Source organism: Myxine glutinosa, chromosome 1 (assembly GCF_964187855.1).
Source record: "Myxine glutinosa chromosome 1, kmMyxGlut1.1, whole genome shotgun sequence".
NCBI classification, from domain to species: domain Eukaryota; kingdom Metazoa; phylum Chordata; class Myxini; order Myxiniformes; family Myxinidae; genus Myxine; species Myxine glutinosa.
In genome coordinates this window covers 169,312,958-169,335,068 of record NC_136261.1, presented here as the reverse complement: position 1 = coordinate 169,335,068, position 22,111 = coordinate 169,312,958, and the positions used below count along the sequence as shown (strand labels likewise).

The 22,111-nt window shown below is 47.8% G+C and overlaps 1 protein-coding gene across 7 annotated transcripts in view; it reads right to left on the bottom strand.

Moving 5' to 3' along the window:
• Window positions 1-22,111, bottom strand: part of LSM12 (LSM12 homolog) — a 259,554-nt gene that overhangs the window by 122,406 nt on the left and 115,037 nt on the right. Inside the window, exon 6 of one of the 7 annotated variants that reach the window (XM_068122010.2) lies at window positions 2,338-2,592. The exons of 3 other annotated variants lie outside the window; for them this stretch is intronic. In XM_068122010.2, coding sequence (XP_067978111.1) covers window positions 2,434-2,592 — 159 coding nt within the window. In that variant the 3' untranslated portion in view covers window positions 2,338-2,433. 3 more of the 7 variants (XM_068122039.2, XM_068122049.2, XM_068122055.2) reach the window with 3 other exon arrangements.

Below are 22,111 nucleotides of genomic sequence, written 5' to 3'. Positions count from 1 at the left end.
CCTCGAAAGCCAGTTGCCAACTGGGCATCCTCTGTCGTGCGGTCCTTCCTTGGCACACCTGAGCTCCTCACCACATACAAGGCTTTCATCCGCAGCTCAATGGAATATTGTTCTCCCCTCTGGGCTGGTGCTCCTGCCTCACACCAAGCTCGTCTTCACGCTGTTGAAACCAAAGCTTTCAGAATCATTGGAATCTCCCGCGATGAAGCTAACTCCGAGGGCCTTTCACTCACTCACCGCAGGCAGGTAGGTGGTCTTTCTTTCTTCTACCGACTCCTATCTGGCCGAGCTCCCCCAGCTATATCTGTGTTTTGTCCCCCAAATATTCCTGCAGGTCGCACAGGATCTGCCAGTTACGCTCTCCTGGTGAAATTGCCAAAATCAAAACTCTCTGCTCACCTTCACTCCTTCATTCCTCTCTACTACCGCCTCTGGAACAAACTCCCTCACTCTCTTCAATCCCACTCCTCCCTCCAGGTCTTTAAAACAGCAGTTCACCACCATCTCTTGTCTTCCCCCATACAAGGCTTTCATCCGCAGCTCAATGGAATACTGTTCTCCCCTATGGGCTGGTGCTCCTGCCTCACACCTAGCTCGGCTTCACGCTGTTAAAACCAAAGCTTTCAGAATCATTGGAATCTCCCGCGATGAAGCTATCTCTGAGGGCCTTTCACTCACTCACCGCAGGCAGGTAGGTGGTCTTTCTGTCTTCTACCGACTCCTCTCCGGCCTTGCTCCCCCAGCTCTCTCTGTGCTCTGTCCCCCAAATATTCCTACAGGTCGCACAAGATCTGCCAGCAAGCCTCTGATGGTTAAACTGCCAAAATCTCGGCTCTCTGCTCACCTTCACTCCTTCATTCCTCTTTTCTCCCGCCTCTGGAACAAACTCCCACACTCCCTTCAATCCCACTCCTCCCTCCAGGTCTTTAAAACAGCTGTTTACCACCATCTCTTATCTTCCCCCATCCAAAACCTTGATCTTTTCTACCCCCACTAATTCACCCCAGATGCACCTTGTTTGTAATTCCAACTTCTTTCCTGGTAGTCCTGGCAGTGTCCATATGTTTTATGCCTCTCCCACCCCCTTTCCCATGCCTCCCCCCCAAAGCCCTCTCCCTCCCACAGTTCTCTCGATGTCTCCATGTCTCTCGGTTCCTGCTCTCAAATGTTGTGTTTGTGTCCTTCCCCCTCTCTCCCCATCTTGTCTACCGCTCCCGATGCTTTTTGTTTTATGTGTCGGTTTGTCGGTTATGTGTCGGTTTGTCGGTTTGTCTTTCTGTGTGATAAATGTTCGCTCCTTCGCGAGCCTCGATCTTGTATACAAACAAACAAACAAAAAAAAAACACAAAAAAAAAATCCAAAACCTTGATCTCTTCTACCCCCGTTAATTCATCCCAAATCCACTTTTTTTTGAAATCCAGACTTCTTTATTTCCTGGAAGTTCTCGCAGTGTCCATGTGTTTTATAGCTTCCCCCCACCCCCCTCCCCAGACTTCCCATGCCTCCTCCCCCCAAGCCCTCTCCCTCCCACGGATCTTCCGTTGTCCCTGTTCACTTGTGTGCTTCCCTCCCTCTCCACATCTCGTCTCCCGCTCCCTTTATTGTAAGTTTTGTGTGTCCATTTGTTTTTTGTGATTGATGTTAGCTCTTATACGAGCCTCGATCTTGTATACAAAAAAAAGAAATAAAAAAGCTGCGTATTGACTCGATACCATGCAACTGTCCAACACTGCTGCCAAGAGAAGTCAGCATGAAAATCCAGAAACCTGAGTAACCTGAACAAGCATTAGATGCAGCACGGAGGCAAAAGAGACCGTCAGAACAAGCCTTTCAATCTCATGAGCAGGCCCTGAATGTAGAACATTGAAAGTCAGTGGAAAGGCCCATTCACATTTCCTGTCAATGGGCATGGGTACTTTTGCTTATCATGCATAAAATCGCTTTTGAGGTGCTGTAGTTTTCAAATTAGGAGCTTGGAGCAATGTACACAGCGATCGTAGATATGAAGGTCAGACATTCGATGATGTGTGAGGAAAGTGGAAAAAATAAATTTAGAGACCTTAATCATGCAGAAACCGTTGCCGCCTGGTCCAAGGAAAAGCGTTTTTCAGCAGGCGAAAACTATGCGAAAAACCCTGTGAGGGATAGCTGGATGACCAAGGATAAAGCCTGTTTATGTTTTAATTAAATAAGCCTGTTAATTATCTTCAAAAGGCATGTTTTATCTTACCCATACACCCAGTTTCATTCCTGTTCACTCCTTTCAAGGTCTCGTAATATGCATGCAAAGTTTCAGACCGCTAAATTAATTTGTTTTGGAGTTATGAAGGAGACACACACACTAACTGACTGCCTGACAGACACCTTTTATTATATAGTATTATTATCGTACATTCACCGATTTAACATTCGCGGACCCCGCTTTTCACGATTCATAAAATGTGACCTGCTTCAAAATTCGCAGCCCTGTGCTTCGCATATTCATGGTTTTGCGGGCATGAACCATCCGCACACATCCACAGACCCCCAACATTGTTGGTATATTCTCTTTCAGGGAAAAATCCTGGCTCAATGAGACGATCGCATACCCTCTGCACAGAGGGGTGGTGGGGGGTTGGGGGAGGGAGGGAGGAAGAAGAATATAGATGTGTTATGACGTGGGGTAAGATTGCTTGGTTTCTTTCATCATCATTTTATCATATATTTTTGATCGGGAACTGCGAGTGATTAATTATTGCCACGCAACCGCGATTAACACCACAGTTGCGGATGGCCAATTGCGAGGCTTTAGCTCCCGAGGCGAGAACTCAATAGCGGATTCCAAATCAACCCCTTAAACTAAAGTTAAACGCGCGGAATGGCGGGACGGGACACAGCAAACCTCCGCCGCCTTATCTATTAAAATCCAACATCCATCCGCACACATCTAGCAGTGTCTAGCAGTCCTTCAGCACACACTTTCCACAGCACACACACACACAGCACACACTTCAGCACACAGCACACACTTCAGCACACACACACACACACACACACACAGCACACACTTTCTAGCACACACTTTCCAACAGGAAACTGCGTTCAGATATATATAGAAAATAATACAAGGATTTATTCATGAAAAGTAGACAGTGAAAAAGCATGCGCCGGTAATACTAATAACTCTAATAAGCCTAAATTGGGATCCCACACACAACAGATATCAAACACGATACGAGGGAGATGAATACGAAAATAACACGTCTCGTCATGTAAAGTGTAAACGCGGAGCTCGGGCTTATCTGGCTCCTTTCGTCTTCAGTGTAACACGGCCCCGCGGCCCTCTCCGTCCGCCTCCGAGCGCCACCAGGCCTCGTCGGTTCAACGGCACACCCACACCACGAGCTCCCTTGCTCCAAAGGTCGAACGCAGGGCTGCACAAAGCAAACAAACTCCACTTGACCAGGGACAGGAAGGACTCTCCAAACTCGGGATCGCACCGGGACCCTCTCAAGCCGTGAACTCCTTTGAACTCCACTCGACTCAGCTCTCTGCGGGAGTGCTGCCAGCCAACTGCCAAGTGCCAACTGCTCAAAAATGGCGTCCGACCGTCGATAATATCTCTGGCCAATGACGTCACATTGGCGCACTCCTCAGCCAATAAAAGCCTCCCAACTCGCCGGCTCGCCCAGGTCACGCCCTCTGCGGCATCACTCCACTCTCCCGTCCCCGACCCCGCGGTCCTTGTGTTATAACACGTGCCAGGCGAGATTTGTAGGCCTTGGAGGTGTAAACGGTGGCGGCCAATTGTGGCGGTGTTTTTGGCCTGGTTTCCTGTCCGTTTGTTCCGAAGTCATTGTCAGGGAAAGGAATTATTTAATGTTGCGCTAAGGACCTAACTAATGTTTATGTGGTTTGCAGTGCCATAATGGACAAAGGTTTGACTACTAGGTGAGACTCACAGGGGCGTTACCTTCAATCCCTCACTACTTAACACTCGAATCTCCAGGTAGATCCACAATCATACATCTTACCCCGACAAACGCCTAAACATCAAGAACTTATTACATGTAGAGTCCCTGTCACGACAGTCGAATACCTACCTATACAGATCTACCTAGCTCTAGATGTTGCTCTACCAAATTCATAACACAGCCCCCCCCCCCCCCCCCCGGAACCGTAGCTCCTGCAAGGTTCACCGCAGGCGCTACCATTCCAGCCTTAACACTTACTGTCACATACTTAATTAACCTATAAAATAAATCAGGAAAGGCTGTGGGAAGTGAGTCGGACTACCTACCTACACTTCCTTAACATGCTAAACCCCTTAACCATCATGCAAGTATGTACATTTTCTTCATTGTTCCTGCGGAGGGAGGAAACAAACAACACGCAACACTAACTTAACCACAAAACTTAACCATCTTTCCAAAAACTCAAAACTCTAACCTTTGTATATACCCCGGTCTACAGACCGCGTCCCCCGGTGGATGCCACAAGACACAACCTTACCTGTGGGGCCATCCCAATGCACCCCCTAAATTTCCACGGGCCCTGTCCAGATGTTGCAGGTAAGTGACATGGCTCGGTGGATTTCGCCCACATTCATGCAACACAGACCCCTTAACCGCTCATCCTCATTTCAAAAATCATCAAGGCATTTCAAAAGTCAACAAAGCACTTATTTCAATACACCCCCCTGCAGGACCATGGCATTGATGTCATTCGCGTGCGTGTGTGCATTCCTCAACTAGGCAGCGGGGAGGTACCGCACAAAAAGATGGTGGGGGCGCATCAGGCTGTGGCGCCCGCAGTCCCAAAAACAAGTCAACCGACTTACAAGTTCATTGTTCCCCCCCCCCCCCCCCTTTACCTCTTGGCCCCGTGACAGCCCAACAGCCCTTTTCCGCCGTTACCTCGCCGGTGAGGGTCTCCACACACCAGGCTCCCTTGCCTCCTGCTTCCGCGCAGCAACACGGGTCACCGGGGGACTTCCTCACCCCGCGGCGCCCAACCAGACCTTCCACCGACGAGCTCCAATTTCCAGTTACCACCGGCTGCTAGGGGTAATTGCCGCAGAGGGGGGCCCGCAGGCATCGCTCCTCAGAGCTTGCTCTGTACCTGCGGACACACACACCTTCCCCACCCACAAGACTCCAAAACACACTTCCTCCCCCCGCTGCCATTCAATTCTCCACACAACACAGCACAATTCCATAGATGATGGTAGTACAAAAGGTGTTTCAAAGTTTGCCATGGCCTGCTACATGTGAAATCCCATTCACAGTTCAAATCATTGAATCATTACACATTTCCATAAGCACATTTCCAAAAGCACAATTATCACCCCTCATTATCTCCAATAATCATCACTCACTCTCCAGGTTCCACTCTCACGACCACATCAAAACACATAACCACAACACAAAAACATACGCCACCCACAAGACACTGTGTGGCTCCCATTCCATCCCCTCACTGGCCATGTCATCACTCTCACCCGCCTCCCAACTCCAAATTACATGTCCCCAATTTCCAAAGCAAGTCCTGAAGCCTGAGACAGTACTCCTCAAAACACTCACCTCAAGTGCAGGTAGTTGCAGGTTGGTCGGGTCCAAAGTGCAATCCACCCATACAATTCCCAAAATTTCACATTGGGCCTACCAAATACTTCCAAATTTCTCTTTTGTCCCCACTACACTGGCAGGTATGTGGATCCGCATCCAACGGTGATCGCTACACAACTACCTGTGGCCACGACAGCTCTGCACCTCTACTGTGCAAGGGTCACCGGGACAAGGTGAGCAGTCAAAACGCCAACATGGCCCACGAGTGTCCATAAGGGTGCGACCCACCATCCATCCTTCGGCCCCCTTGCGAGGAACACAGCTGCACCAGCCCCAGCTGGCCAATGTGGTGAGCACTTGCTGCCACAACACACACTACCGCACACACAACCTCGGCCCTGGGGGGCACGGTCGCAGTGCGTGGCATCCCCACAGCCACGTCCCCTGCACCTCCCCATCATCCCCCAGTCCGACTACAGAACTGCAGCCCCCCCCCAGTGCTCACCCACACTTGACCACACCAAGGTCCAGTCAACACTCAACAGCCATGCTCCACCAGGAGACCCACCCAGAAGACATGGTCCACACACCTCGGACACGCACAGCACCACGTTGACCCTCAGGCTACACAACTACATCCCCATCATCCCGCGTCCCAAATATCAGCACAGTTGCCCCCGCAACCAGTTGAAAGCTGTCTTGCTACCCTATTAATTTTATCACAGCCTCCAACACTTTGGTCTACACACCTGGATCAATAATGGCGTCACTGTACAGTGTCCACCATGACATTCCAAAATCCACCCTTAAATTTCCATCGAACCCACAGATTACCCATGCCAACCATTTGTCACATTTCACTAACCTCACCAAAGAAGGATGCTTTGCCATACACATGCCAGCCGAGCATGGCCCATATGCCCGGCTCGTTACACATCTCCCGATTCACATCCACATGGCTCTCTTCCCAACCCGAGAGTCCATAAATCATAACGGAACATCTGTGGAAGGTCACTCTCACACCATCACGTTCCAGAGATGCCCCAATGGTTGTCTGGCAGGCTATCTCCATCCCTGTCCATTCGGATTGACCGCGTCCATCGACCAACACGGCATGGCAGGTCATCACATGCCGGTTGTCCCAAAGTCTCAGGGAGAGGGTGTCAGGTCGCATGCCCGGGTGGTCACTACATCAGGCCCAAGCTGGCCATCTGCGGTGCCACCACCAAAGCGCGACCCACAACACCTCCCCCTAGTGGTCCTCAATAAATGCCAACCCAGGCTTGAGAAACCACCTCGGACCCCTCTGGAGGTCTTAACACCCACCAGGGTCCGGTGACCCTGCCGGCCCGAGCCACCAGCTCGGACGGCGCCCCGACGGACAAGGGACGACACACTCCACCAGACCCCCCCGTGGGACCCAGGTCGTACCTCGACACCCAAGGCTGGACCCCACGTCCAAATCTCGCCATCACAGCCCCCCAGCTCTGGCTAGCATACCCAAATTTTGAAAGGGGCAACTTTTTCCCGAGGCCATCACCCATGACCTCTCCATGTCCAAATCCCGCAGCCCAGGGACCAATTCCAACCATGGCTGCTCCAAATCAATTTCCCATTGTAATTTTATTTTAAATTTTATTTTACAAATTTTCATTCCCACTGCCAAACCGCAGCTGCAGGGAACAACCTCTACCACCGGTTGTTCTGCCCCTCCCTGCAGTTGGTCCAAATTCCCTACAGGGACCAAATCTCCAGAAGCTCTATCTCCCGATCCTCCAAGATCCAAATCCAGCCCGGAGCCAACATACTCCCCCAAATGGTTGTCCAATTTTGGAGCCTCTGTTTCCAAATAGCAGTGTACGGTGAGCGTCCCCTCGGTCATTCCAACCACCTCCTTGGACCAACTCACCTCTTCCCCCAGACTCCTTTGGGCCTGGACAAGCGCTACCTCCATGGGACTGTCACAGGTCTCCAGCCGCTGGATCAAATCATCCTCATCCTCATCATCATCATTTCCACAAATCATTCCTGGCCCCACCAGGCTTTGATCAATATCCCCAAAAAATACCCGGTCCGGCTCCATTGCACGGACCCCCAAAATCTCTACCCCCTCTTGCTCCGCACCACCGCCCTGGTGCTGCACAATTCCAAATTCATCCCCCGGTTGGGGTGTTGTGACATCCACACGGTCCCGATAAACAACCAGGCCAGAATGTGGGAAACATTCCCCATTACAACTCTCACATCCCAAATTTCCTTCCCCATTCACCTGTGGGCACTCCCCGCTCACCTGTGGACACTCCACGTTTACCTGCAGGCATTCCCCATCTACCTGTACACATTCCCCATCGAACTGTGGGCATTCTCCGCTCACCTGTGGACACTCCACGTTTACCTGCAGGCATTCCCCATCTACCTGTACACATTCCCCATCCAACTGTGGACATTCCCCGCTCACCTGTACACTTGCCACAATTGCCATTTCCCCTTTTAATCCATTAATTTGGTCACTCATATCCTTCCCTCCATTCATTCCCCTGGGAATCCATTTTGTTTTTCATTTCTCCCATCTCCTTACTCATTTTATTTTCCAGCCCATCAATTTTGTCATTCAATTCCCGACTGGCTCGCTCACTCTGAGCATCCATTAATTCCTTTAAAAATTTCATTAAAGCCTGGTCGTCTCTAAGGGCCGTCCCACTTGTTCCCGGCTCCCCGGTAGGGGAGGGGCATAAGTTGGTGCTCGGGACGAGGGAGGTTCCAAGGCTCACCTCTACATCTAATTCCCCTATTTCCGGCTCACTCCCGACGCTGACGGAGGCCTCGCTGCGTACCTCCATCTCATCAATCTCCGACATCCGCCTTCCGGAAGATTGTTTCCCGCGCGCGTATTTATTTTAATAATTCCAGTAACACAATTTAAATTTGACGAAGACGCAATATAGCGCTCCGTATGCCCAATTGACTATACAAATTTCTCCGCCTCGCCTATAAAAATTTTGCGTTCGAACGTCGGGCGCAATGTACACCCGACCGTGTCGATGTCTCGCCGCGGACAAAAAAAATTTGTCCGACGGGTTCGAATCCCACTCCTGACACCACTTGTCACGCAACCGCAATTAACACCACAGTTGCGGATGGCCAATTGCGAGGCTTTAACTCCCGAGGCGAGAACTCAATAGCGGATTCCAAATCAAACACTTAAACTAAAGTTAAACGTGCGGAATGGCGGGACGGGACACAGCAAAGCTCCGCCGCCTTATCTATTAAAATCCAACAGGAAACTGCGTTCAGATATATATAGAAAATAATACAAGGATTTATTCATGAAAGGTAGACAGTGAAAAAGCACGCGCCGGTAATACTAATCTATCTATAATTCCAGTAATCTCTGTGTGTATGTGTGTGTGTCTGTGTGTGTGTGTGTTTGTCTGTGACCGCTGTTTCTCGACAACCACGGGTCCGATATACTTGAAACTTGCCAGGTATATTGCTGGGGACCCGAGGATGTGCCTTTTCAAGGTTTGAAATTAATCGGACAAGTGGTTCCCAAGGTATGGTCACCGTACTCGCAAGCCGTTCGCTTTGGCTTTGCGAATGGACCAAACCATTTCATGTAAATAGAGGGGGGGGGGGTTCTACCGTACTCACAAGCCGTTCGCTTTGGCTTTGCGAATGGACCAAACCATTTCATGTAAATAGAGGGGGGGGGTTCTGTGGTCGTTACTGCCACGTGGTTTCAAAGTTTTTTTTTGTTGTTGTTGTTTGCACGCATGTTTTTTTGCACCCACGTACGGGCACGCCCTAGTAACTCTAATAAGCCTAAATTGGGATCCCACACACAACAGATATCAAACACGATACGAGGGAGATGAATACAAAAATAACACGTCTCGTCATGTAAAGTGTAAACGCGGAGCTCGGGCTTATCTGGCTCCTTTCGTCTTCAGTGTAACACGGCCCCGCGGCCCTCTCCGTCCGCCTCCGAGCGCCACCAGGCCTCGTCGGTTCAACGGCACACCCACACCACGAGCTCCCTTGCTCCAAAGGTCCAACGCAGGGCTGCACAAAGCAAACGAACTCCACTTGACCAGGGACAGGAAGGACTCTCCAAACTCGGGATCGCACCGGGACCCTCTCAAGCCGTGAACTCCTTTGAACTCCACTCGACTCGACTCTCTGCGGGAGTGCTGGCAGCCAACTGCCAAGTGCCAACTGCTCAAAAATGGCGTCCAACCGTCGATAATATCTCTGGCCGATGACGTCACATTGGCGCACTCCTCAGCCAATAAAAGCCTCCCAACTCGCCCAGGTCACGCCCTCTGCGGCATCACTTCACTCTCCCGTCCCCGACCCCGCGGTCCTTGTGTTATAACACGTGCCAGGCGAGGTTTGTAGGCCTTGGAGGTGTAAACGGTGGCGGCCAATTGTGGCGGTGTTTTTGGCCTGGTTTCCTGTCCGTTTGTTCCGAAGTCATTGTCAGGGAAAGGAATTATTTAATGTTGCGCTAAGGACCTAACTAATGTTTATGTGGTTTGCAGTGCCATAATGGACAAAGGTTTGACTACTAGGTGAGACTCACAGGGGCGTTACCTTTAATCCCTCACTACTTAACACTCGGATCTCCAGGTAGATCCACAATCATACATCTTACCCCGACAAACGCCTAAACATCAAGAACTTATTACATGTAGAGTCCCTGTCACGACAGTCGAATACCTACCTATACAGATCTACCTAGCTCAAGATGTTGCTCTACCAAATTCATAACATTATATATATCTTGTTCGGTTTCAAGTATTATCATTCCTTTAGTCACACAATTAAAGTGTAATATATGGTGTAAATATTGTGCCGATCAGCGAGGCTGGTTCATGTTAAGGTAAGTAAAAATGAACTTTTACTTTGGATCTAGCATAAACTGAAACTCCAACATAAGGACTGATGCCATGGTGCTTACAATTATGGAATGTGAACTCGACGTCTATCTTGGCAAGATAATACAGCATACCGTATGTTCCTTAAAGCTTAAACCCCGAGCATGTAAAACAGCAACTATTTCTGGGATCAAGGTGTGCTTTTCGAATTACGCAATATCGAAGCAAAACAAACGGTTCGTTTTCAATAAAATAACTTGACACTCGCGCCAAAAGAGCGAGCTACACTTTTGGAATTGTTTACAGAATTTTTATTTGTAAGCATTCTTAATGAAACTAATTATGTGCATTCATGTCATTAAACTTTTCAGATTTTCTCTTATGAATCAGGAACCTCCGTGAACCTATCCCTCTTTTTCCCATTGAAACATTTCCCTGACATTCGCCACATTTTTCAGGAACATATCCACCACGAATGTTGGGGGTCTTACTGTATACACACATTGCTGTGCAAAAGTCTTAGTTACATTCAGGAATTAAAATATAATGATGTTATGAGCATCAACAATTTACTCAAAGCCTTCACTAGTGTTTTATCCTTTTACAACAATGTTGACTGTTATTAATACAACTTAGTTCGGGTGAGAAGAAATCAAGCTCGTCATTTAACAATCTTTAATTCATATTGATCAGAACAAAAACTTGTGATCACAACTCAATGGAAACTGTACTTGAGCAGCTAATATGAAGTGTTGTAGCAGCAAATCCATCACATTTACCAATCAAATCGAATGGCTGGTGTTGTCAGGTGTTCCTCATCATTAACATCAGGTGTTCATCCGCTACAAATCCATAAAGCTTAAACGCCCAATTTTTGAACTCATCGTTCTTACATAGCTAAGGGCTGTGGGATAGCATCAACTGAGGATGCGGCTGTGCTGCTAATGCAATGCCATCTTGCTGGTTGGTTAGGGCAGGAATTTGTAATTTGTTTATGGTGCCGGCGATAGCTTGCCTACTCTTCGCGAAGGACACCATAGGATCTTTAACGTCCGCCAACTAATGCTGGCAAACAGGACGCACATTTAACGTCCTTCAGAAGGATGGCACACACCGATTAATCACCCTGCCTATGAAACACCGGGATGACAGTTTATAGCTGGGTTGGGATTTGAACCCAGAACAGACAGCTTAGGAGTGTGCATACCTGTAGACCATCCTGCCAGCCCACTTTTTGTACTGCAGAATACAGATCTTTCAATATTCATTGTTATCTTCAAACAAAATGGCTGAAATTTCAGTTGAAGATCACCATATAATTGTTACGACATAAAAATGGAAAAACATTGAGTGCAATATTCTTGCGTCACTCGAATTTCAAGGTGTGTGAAGTTTCAAGGGGAAGCACAATCAACAACAAGAAAAAGAGCAATCAGAGACTGCAAACACTCGCCAGGATGTATTTTCAGTGGTTTTTTAGGCTTTTGTGTTAAAACAAACATGGCGGCCGAACGACGTGACCGATGACGTCATCATTATTATTATTATTTTCTCCACTGATTTATTCCTAGATTATGTTCAAGAAATTTCATCTTGATCGGATGACGTTTTGTACTCGTCAAATTATGACGTCATAATGGCGGTACCTATGACATCATCATTCACAGATGTTATTCCACATGGAGAGTTCTTTACAATGAGCCGTGTCTCAATTTTTTCTATTCAGCGTTTCTATTTTTTCTATATTGGCGATATAGAGGTGTAAAACTTTTCGTTTTTTCTAAGATGGCGGCCGAACCACGTGACCTATGACGTCATAATTATCATTGAAAAATTATACAGGTGGAGTTGCACCTATGGTGAAAATTTTTCTGTCAATCGGACCAACGGTTGCAGAGAAAATAAGATTTATTCTGTGCGGACAAACAGACAAACAGACAGGCGGACAAACAGACAGACAGACAGACAAACAGACAAACAAACAGACTCAAATGCAATACCCTCTCCTCAGGCATGGGTAATTACAGAAAAAACATATGTAATTGACAAACCCAGGACTGGAAGAACCAAAATGCTGTCAAACAAGGATGAGCAATACAGTAAAACCCCACATTGTGTGACCCCGCTTTGCGCAGATTCACTTTAATGCAAACCAAATATTCAGTTTTTAATTACGTAAAAATAAAAATACATTTAAATCCATCAAGCGAGTCAAAATTACAAGTTTAAATGCACCGCCTTGACCAAAAAACGCAACCGCTAGAGTTGACGTCGCTGGCAGCCAATCAGAGTGTGTATCTGAGCTCATCTCCTCTCAACCGATCAGCGCGAGTGTTGTCGTCTTCCTGCTCTGTGCGCCATCATATTGGTACTTGTGGCGAAAGCCTCGAGCTGAAATTGAAAATGTTAAAGCGGATGGAGTCAGGTGTTGATGCCACCACTGTTGGGAGTGAATTTGGTTTATGGGAGTCGTGTGTAAGGGCAATTCTATAGAATAAAGAAAATAAAAATTAAAGCATCTGTCAGTCCACATCATCCAGTCTTTCCTGTTAGTCCTTGCAGTGTTCATATGTTTTATACCTCTCCCACCTCCCCCAAAGCCCTCCCCTCCCACATTTCTCCTGTTGTCCCTGCTCTCAAATGTTGTGTTTGTGTCCTTCCCCCTCTCCTCTCTCCCCTCTCTCCCTCTCTCCCCATCTTGTCTGCCGCTCCCCTTATTTTTTGTGTTTTGTGTGTCGGTTTGACTTTTTGTGTGATTAATGTTAGCTCTTTCACGAGCCTCGATCTTGAATACAAAAAATAAAAATAAAAAAAATAAAAAAATAAAAACATCAATGAGATCTCAGCAGATTAATGGTGAAAGCAGAGAGACTTTTATCCTCCTGGATTGATATGGATCAGCACGCTATGATGAAGCCAGGCAGGAACTATGGCTAAGGCGCTGAGTTTATATGATGAAGTTAAAGAGCAGTTTATATTATGAAGTCCATCTAAGTTTAAAATCCGTGTGGCAGTTTGCCCTCCCTCGCTAGTTACCCTCGCCAGAGAATATGGTATTGCATTTGAGTCCGTTTGTCTTTGTTTGTTTGTTTGTTTGTTTGTTTTTCCGCACAGAATAAATATGATTTTCTCTGCAACCGTTGGTCCGATTACAGTAAATTTTCACCATAGGTGCACCTCTACCTGTAGCATTTTTATTGATAATTATGACGTCATAGTACGGGCGCCATCGGCCCGTGGTACGGGCGCCATCTTGGAAAAACCAAAAAATGTTGCAACCTCACAGTTTTATTTCAACTCTTATTCGATATCTCATTTCATTTTTCACAGTCGCTAACATGGTTTTAGACTCGGTTGCAAAAAACGGGAAGAAAATTCGATGAAAGTTACCGTTTATAGAACAAAATGCATTTAAAATGAAATGAAGGCCTGTCCATTGAGACTCTTTCATGGCTTTATCTCGACTCTAATTCACCATCTCATTTCATTTTTCACAGTCGCTAAGGTGGTTTTAAACTCAGTTGCAAAAAAACGAAAAGAAAATTCGATGAAAGGTAACGCACAGGCAGGATCGGCACAGTATATCACACACCGCCCAAATAACACAGACGGGAAATATTCGATGAAAGTTACCGCTTATAGAACAAAATGCATTTTTAAAGGCCTGTAGCATAAAGGCCATTCATTGAGACTCCCTCACGGCTTTATCTCGGCTCTAATTCACCATCACAGTCGCTGGGATGGTTCAAGTCTCAATTTCAGTTAGAGTTGAGAAAATCGGCGAAATGTATCCAAACAGCCGTTTGAATGTGTCGACTGGTCGGACGAGATGTGGGCACAGGGAAGGAGAGAGAGGAAGGGGAAGGAGAGGAGAGAACATTCCCAAGACTTCGATATTTATATTATTACTTTGTAAAAGTACAGCGACTGAATACTGAAGTTCGGGATCGAACCGGAGACTAATTATATATTTTATTTATTCCTGGGGTGTATATACAGAGTTTGTTTAAAGCAAGTCAACTCTTTTCCAACCATGGAATTAAACAATACAATACTTTTAAAATGTACATAATAATGTAAACTAACTATAAAAAAAAACCCAAAAAAAAACCCACCTTTAGAGGCCATGCGGGGGTTGGCCTTTTTCGGGCACCGTGGTTGTTGTTGTTTTTGTTGATCCCCTTTTTGAAGAAATGTTTTATGGCCGGATGCCCTTCCTGCCGCCAACCCTGTTTGTCGCCTTTTACGACAAACAGGGAATTACCAGTGAACTGGTACTCAATTAGCCGACCTCGGAAGGATGACAGGCTGAGTCAAACCCCCCTGGCGTTAATTCAGCGATCGACCGGGATTCGAACCCAGGATCCTAGGATCCTAAGCTGGCACCCTAGCCGCTAAGCCAACACCAGGGATAATAGTAATAATATTGTAGATATATTGTAAATAATATTGTAATATTGTAATAATATTGTAAATAAGTAATAATATTGATAATAATGTAAACTAACTATGGAATACAATATTTATTAATAACATTTGGTTTTAATATATTTTAACTTTGTAAAGCGATTTTTTTTTGATACTTTCAAGTTAAAAATGAAGAGTCGTGGCTCCATAGGCCTATGATAGGCCTCTAATGTGCATTTTAAGACTGAATCAACGTGTCTTCTATCATAAGTTACTTTTTGAAGAAACAAAGGTACATTTTGATTACAACTCAAGCAAAGGAAACCAGGTAATGCCTGTTTCGTACGGGGCGATTATACACCGCCCAAAGAAGATGAGTTTTCATAGTGTACAGCTATAGGAAATAAAATCGTGGTCTTTAATAACTTCTTTTTTTTTCGCACGAGTTTTCAAGGCTGAATCGTGTTCACATCCAGGATTAATAAACAAACTCCATTTCACGTGTGCATGTGCATGCAATGCAATTCACAGATGTGAAATAAATAAATAAACAGATGGGAAATTGCCGAGAGATATTTCTTCGTTCTTATTTTATAAGCTATGTGCACGTACACTTTAAAGAAGTTTATTTGAAATCTTTAATTTTAAAATGTCATTTTGTATGCTGTAACGAAAAGAGTAACTTTGGTTTTCGCCGGACGAAAGGTGTAATGTAATGTTCTTATACACCGCCCAGAAGACTTTTTCCCAGGGACTTTTACATTTGAGCTGTATTCTTTATATAGTCGGAATGTTTCATTCTTTAGACGTAGTCAAAATAAAAAGTTACAATGAGGTACTCTGCACGTGGGGAGAGGGACTGAGCTTTGTTCTCCAAAGGCTGGTGCCGAACCTGCAGATGAGGTTAAGGTGGTCATGTTGGAACAGATTGAATCTGGTCCGGTTATTACGATTATAATCGCTGCGGAAGTGGCCGCTGCCATTCTTCGTGATCCCGTGCTGTCACGTGTTGCAGACGTTGTTTTGTCAGGTTCTTGGTGCGAGTTGCTCTCGACGTCAGAATATGCTCTATATGCATCCGAGCTGTCTTTAGCTCAAGGTTGTGTAATGTGGGGCATGTGGGGTGGGTGGTCATTCCTGCTTCTTTATGTCAGCGCTATCTAAATGAGATGCATGAGGGTCATTTGTAACTGCCATTTTCAAAATAAATAAAAGAATGAGGGAACAGAATGAGACCACCAATGAACATCATGATCCTCTCCCCCTGTGTGTGACGCATTCCCCTGTGTGTGACCCTCTCCGCTGTGTGTGACCCGCTCCGCTGTGTGTGACCCGCTCCGCTGTGTGTGACCCGCTCCGCTGTGTGTGACCCGCTCCGCTGTGTGTGACCCGCTCCGCTGTGTGTGACCCTCTCCGCTGTGTGTGACCCACTCCGCTGTGTGTGACCCACTCCGCTGTGTGTGACCCACTCCGCTGTGTGTGACCCACTTCGCTGTGTGTAACCCCTACCCCGTATGTGACCCACTCCCCCGTGTGTGACCCACTCCCCCGTGTGTGACCCACTCCCCCGTGTGTGACCCACTCCCCCGTGTGTGACCCACTCCGCCGTGTGTGACCCACTCCCCCGTGTGTGACCCACTCCCCCGTGTGTGACCCACTCCCCCGTGTGACCCACTCCCCCGTGTGTGACCCACTCCGCTGTGTGACCCACTCCCCCGTGTGTGACCCACTCCCCCGTGTGTGACCCACTCCCCCGTGTGTGACCCACTCCCCCGTGTGTGACCCACTCCCCCGTGTGTGACCCACTCCCCCGTGTGTGACCCACTCCCCCGTGTGCGACCCACTCCCCCGTGTGCGACCCACTCCCCCGTGTGCGACCCACTCCCCCGTGTGCGACCCACTCCCCCGTGTGCGACCCACTCCCCCGTGTGCGACCCACTCCCCCGTGTGCGACCCACTCCCCCGTGTGCGACCCACTCCCCCGTGTGCGACCCACTCCCCGTGTGCGACCCACTCCCCCGTGTGCGACCCACTCCCCCGTGTGCGACCCACTCCCCCGTGTGCGACCCACTCCCCCGTGTGCGACCCACTCCCCCGTGTGCGACCCACTCCCCCGTGTGCGACCCACTCCCCCGTGTGCGACCCACTCCCCCGTGTGCGACCCACTCCCCCGTGTGCGACCCACTCCCCCGTGTGCGACCCACTCCCCCGTGTGCGACCCACTCCCCCGTGTGCGACCCACTCCCCCGTGTGCGACCCACTCCCCCGTGTGCGACCCACTCCCCCGTGTGCGACCCACTCCCCCGTGTGCGACCCACTCCCCCGTGTGCGACCCACTCCCCCGTGTGCGACCCACTCCCCCGTGTGCGACCCACTCCCCCGTGTGCGACCCACTCCCCCGTGTGCGACCCACTCCCCCGTGTGCGACCCACTCCCCCGTGTGCGACCCACTCCCCCGTGTGCGACCCACTCCCCCGTGTGCGACCCACTCCCCCGTGTGCGACCCACTCCCCCGTGTGCGACCCACTCCCCCGTGTGCGACCCACTCCCCCGTGTGCGACCCACTCCCCCGTGTGCGACCCACTCCCCCGAGTGCGGCCCACTCCCCCGAGTGCGGCCCACTCCCCTGTGTGTGACCCACTCCCCTGTGTGTGACCCACTCCCCGGTGCAGTTTCCACAATGTGGGAGGGATGGGGTGGGAAGGGAGAGGATTTGAGCTCTTCAAGTCACATTTTACATTAGGTGTAATTACACATTTCAAATTGTATTTCCCATGTGCATGCACATTGCACATGCATTCACATGTTATCAGAAGTAAATAAATTGTGTGGATTACATCCATGTAACCATTTCGTAAAACTGAATGTGCAGCATCTAAATGAAGATGTCCAAATGTCACACACTGTAATTGGTGGGAAAATGTAATTAAACAAGCGTTACGCTTCGGTCCCCCGTCGGGGAAGTGATGCGAGTTGACAAAGTGGAAGACGCAGAAAACATGCTGTGATATGATATTTCGCTCACAAGGTTCAGACATACATGGAGGCGGCCATCTTGGATTTTGACATGGCAACCCAATTTTCTATAGCGTTCTTCCTTGTGCCTAGATACACCCAAACACCAGATTAGAAGTTGGTACTTCACTTATTTTTCGAGATATTTCGCTCACAAGGTTCAGACATATATATGGTGGCGGCCATCTTGGATTTTTACGTGGCGACCCAATTTTCAATAGCGTTCTTCCTTATGCCGAGATACACCCACACACTAAATTAGAAGTTGGTACTTCGCTTATTTTTCAAGATATTCATCTCAAGGTTCAGACATACATGGCGGCGGCCATCTTGGATTTTGACGTGGCGACCCAATTTTAAACAGCGTTCTTGCTTGTGCCTAGATACACCCACACACCAGATTAGAAGTTGGTACTTTGCTTATTTCTCAAGATATTTCGCTCACAAGGTTCAGACATATATATGGTGGCGGCCATCTTGGATTTTGACGTGGCGACCCAATTTTCAATAGCGTTCTTCCTTATGCGGAGATACACCCACACACCAAATTAGAAGTTGGTACTTCGCTTATTTTTCAAGATATTCATCTCACAAGGTTCAGACATACATGGCAGTGGCCATCTTGGATTTTGACGTGGCGACCCAATTTTAAACAGCGTTCTTCCTTGTGCCTAGATACACCCACACACCAGCTTAGAAGTTGGTACTTCGCTTATTTTTCGAGATATTTCGCTCACAAGGTTCAGACATATATATGGCGGCGGCCATCTTGGATTTTGACGTGGCGACCCAATTTTCAATAGCGTTCTTCCTTATGCCGAGATACACCCACACACCAAATTAGAAGTTGGTACTTCGCTTATGTTTCAAGATATTCATCTTAAGGTTCAGACACACATAGCGGCGGCCATCTTGGATTTTGACTTGGCGACCCAATTTTCTTTAGCGTTCTTCCTTATGCCTAGATACACCCACACACCAGATTAGAAGTTGGTACTTCGCTTGTTTTTCAAGATATTCAGCTCACAAGGTTCAGACATACATGGCATCAGACATACATGGCGGCGGCCATCTTGGATTTTGACGTGGGTTGCACCCACACACCAAATTTGAATGCGGTTCTTCGCTTACGCACGCACGCACGCACAGACGGACGGACGGACAGACGGACGGACACACGGACGGAGGGGAAAACCATAGTCCCCCTTTCGCTCCGCTGTGCGACGGGGGACAATAAAGGTTAAGATCCGTTGCAGTTCCCTCTCTGGTGGTGAGATAAGCAATGTGCTACAAGAGGGTTGGCCTGAGTGCGAGGGAGTTGTCTGTCTTTCGTGACGAATTTGAGCTGGTTGGTTTAAATGACGCATCTTTATATGGCTTGCTTTACATCGGGACTTATATATGATTGCCTGCTAATATGTGATTATGTTTTGTAGATGATGTGGAAGATTGATTTCAATAAAACTCATTATCATAAAGACGTTTTGTAATTGAAATCATTACATTTTTTAAATTGAAATCGTCTCCTTCATTCGGATTCCATGGACAAGCTACTGAGACTCGAAAAGTTCTGCGGGGACCCTCAAGCGACAGATGCTACGAGCCAATGCGAACACTGGCTTCGGGCCCTGACTAATTATATTGCCATGGTGCCGGATATGACCTGCGCACAAAAACATTCTGTGCTCACCTGTCACGTGTCCAACACCGTGTTCGACTACATTTCACATTGTGAGACTTATGAGACCGCTGTGGAAGCTTTGAGGGAAATCAACGTAAAACCTCATAGTTCTTTGTACACGAGACACATGCTCGCTACTCGGCGAGAAGATCCCTCGGAGCCTCTCGAACATTATCTTCAGGAATTGAGAAGACTCAGGAAAGACTGCATGTGAGTGCATGCCTGAGGCTCGAACGGCCACTGAGATAACTGATGATTTGATGTGAGATGCCTTTGTCACTGGCCTCTCGTCTCCCTCAATACGGCTAAGATTACTTGAGAAAACAGCTATGACGCTCCAAGATGCTTACGATCAAGCTCGCGTCCTGCAGCTCGCTCAGACTCGCTCAGAGGCATACGGACGGCCTTACATAACAGCTTGAGCAACCGCTGAGGCTTACACGGAGATGGCTCCTAATGCCAAGCGACCCCTTGCGGGCGCCGCGGCTACTCCGGGAGCAATCGCCACTCCGCCGGCACCCGAAGAGGAAGGCCTGAGTACTACTGCTGCTGTCTCCCCTGCCGAGAACGCAAAGTGTTACTTCTGCGGAAATTATCGGCACGCATGGGCTCTATGTCCCGCCAAGGAAGCGCTGTGTCATAATTGCGGAAAAAAGTAAGCTTTGCGAAGGTTTGTCACTCGATGAAGACACGACGTACTACCCTCGCGGGAACTAACACTTCGCGGGTCACCGGCTCCGCAGACCCGGGCCTGTCTCGTAGCCTCTCCAGCGCGGTGCTTCTGGTGCTCATCGAGGGGAAAGCTGCCGATGCACTGATAGACACAGGCAGCAACGCGAGCTACGTCGGTCAAGCGGTGGTTCGGCGCCACGGATGGACGGTCGGCCCAGCTACGCGGTGGATCTACATGGCATCTGCAGGCTTATGGATTCGCACTAAGGGAATATGCATTGTTAACTTGGTGATTAATGATGTTGTGTATCCCGATGTAAAACTCATGATAATGCCGAATTTATGCGCCGATGCGCTGTTGGGACATGAGTTTTTGCATAGACATGGGTGGTTGAAAATGCAATTCGGGGTCGGGGAGAACACTCTTTCTGTTTGCTGTCTGGCCGAGATGGCGCCACCTGCTCTATTTCCAAGCTTAACTGCCAACTGTAAGCCGCAAACCATAAAGTCTAGACGGTACACTCACGCTGACACGCAGTTCATTGCTGATGAGACTAAACGATTGCTGCGGGAGGACATTATAGAGCCTAGTAGTTCTCCGTGGAGGGCAAGGTGCTTGTGGTGCATACGGCTAATCATCGGAAGCGGATGGTCGTGGATTATTCCCAGACTATTGATAGATTCACACAGCTCGACACATATCCATTGCCCAAAATTGATGATATGGTACGGGACGTGGCTTAGTACTGCATATTCAGCACCTTGGATTTAAGAAGTGCGACCATCAGAAACCAATACATGAATCTGACAGGCCCTACACTGGGTTTGAATCTGGCCAAAGGCTCTATCAATTTTGTCGCAATCCATTCAGCGTAACAAACGGTGTAGCTGGACGGTGATCAATGATCAATGATGGTGATCAATGATCAATGATGGTGATCAATAATCTCTGCTTCCGGTTTCGCGATCAAGGTGGCGACTTTTATTCTCTCCAATTCTATTTGTATTCCAATTTGTTCTATCCAAAGTTAAGTTATTTTTCCATGTGTGTTTGTCAAATTTCCACTCGTTGTTTTTAGACGGGTCAATATACTGCCTGACCCCAAAAAAATTGCAAATTTTTGTTTTATGCTTATTTCTAGTAGTTTATGAAGTGGAAGACAACATATTAAAAGTTGGACAATTTTGACGCATGGGAAAGTCCCTCAGTGACGTCAGAAAACAAGATGGCTGCCGGCAGATAAAACGTAAAAAAATTGACTGATAATCATCAGACCACTAACAATTTAAAGTTAATTTTGCACCAATATTTGTATTATGATCGTTGCTGGTAGTTTATGCAATGCTAATCCTGAGACCATTCGCAATTTAAAGTAAATATTTGCACAAATATATGTTCTTTGATTGTTTCTGCCAGTCTATGACATGGAAAGCAACATATAAAAAAATTGGACAATTTTGACACATGTGGAAGTACCATATGCCTTCTAGTCTTAGATTCCAGTTTCATCGTCCTCCTCCTCCTCCTCTATGTCTGGTTCAACACTCATATTGTCACAGTTGCTGTCCTGGCAATGTCCACATGCACTGGTGCACTCTAATCCATGCTTCCTACATGAACACCTTAGTGTTTTGCACCCCCCTGAACAGTTGCAGTGAATCATCTGAAGTAGTATGTCTGGAGCAGGGCTTTTGTCTGTCATCACTGGAACAAGTTTTCCTCCTTCTACCTTCCATCCCCACTCCGTTGGCTCCATTCCACAACAAAGGCCCATCCATTCCATTACCTGGTAATAGGTCCGCAGAGAATGAAACTTGCAGGCAGCGGATGTGGGTGGCAGTCTTTCAGGAGTGACAAATGCCTTAGCCCTTGCAACCTTTTTGCAGAGAATGTTGTATCTGATCGATGCCA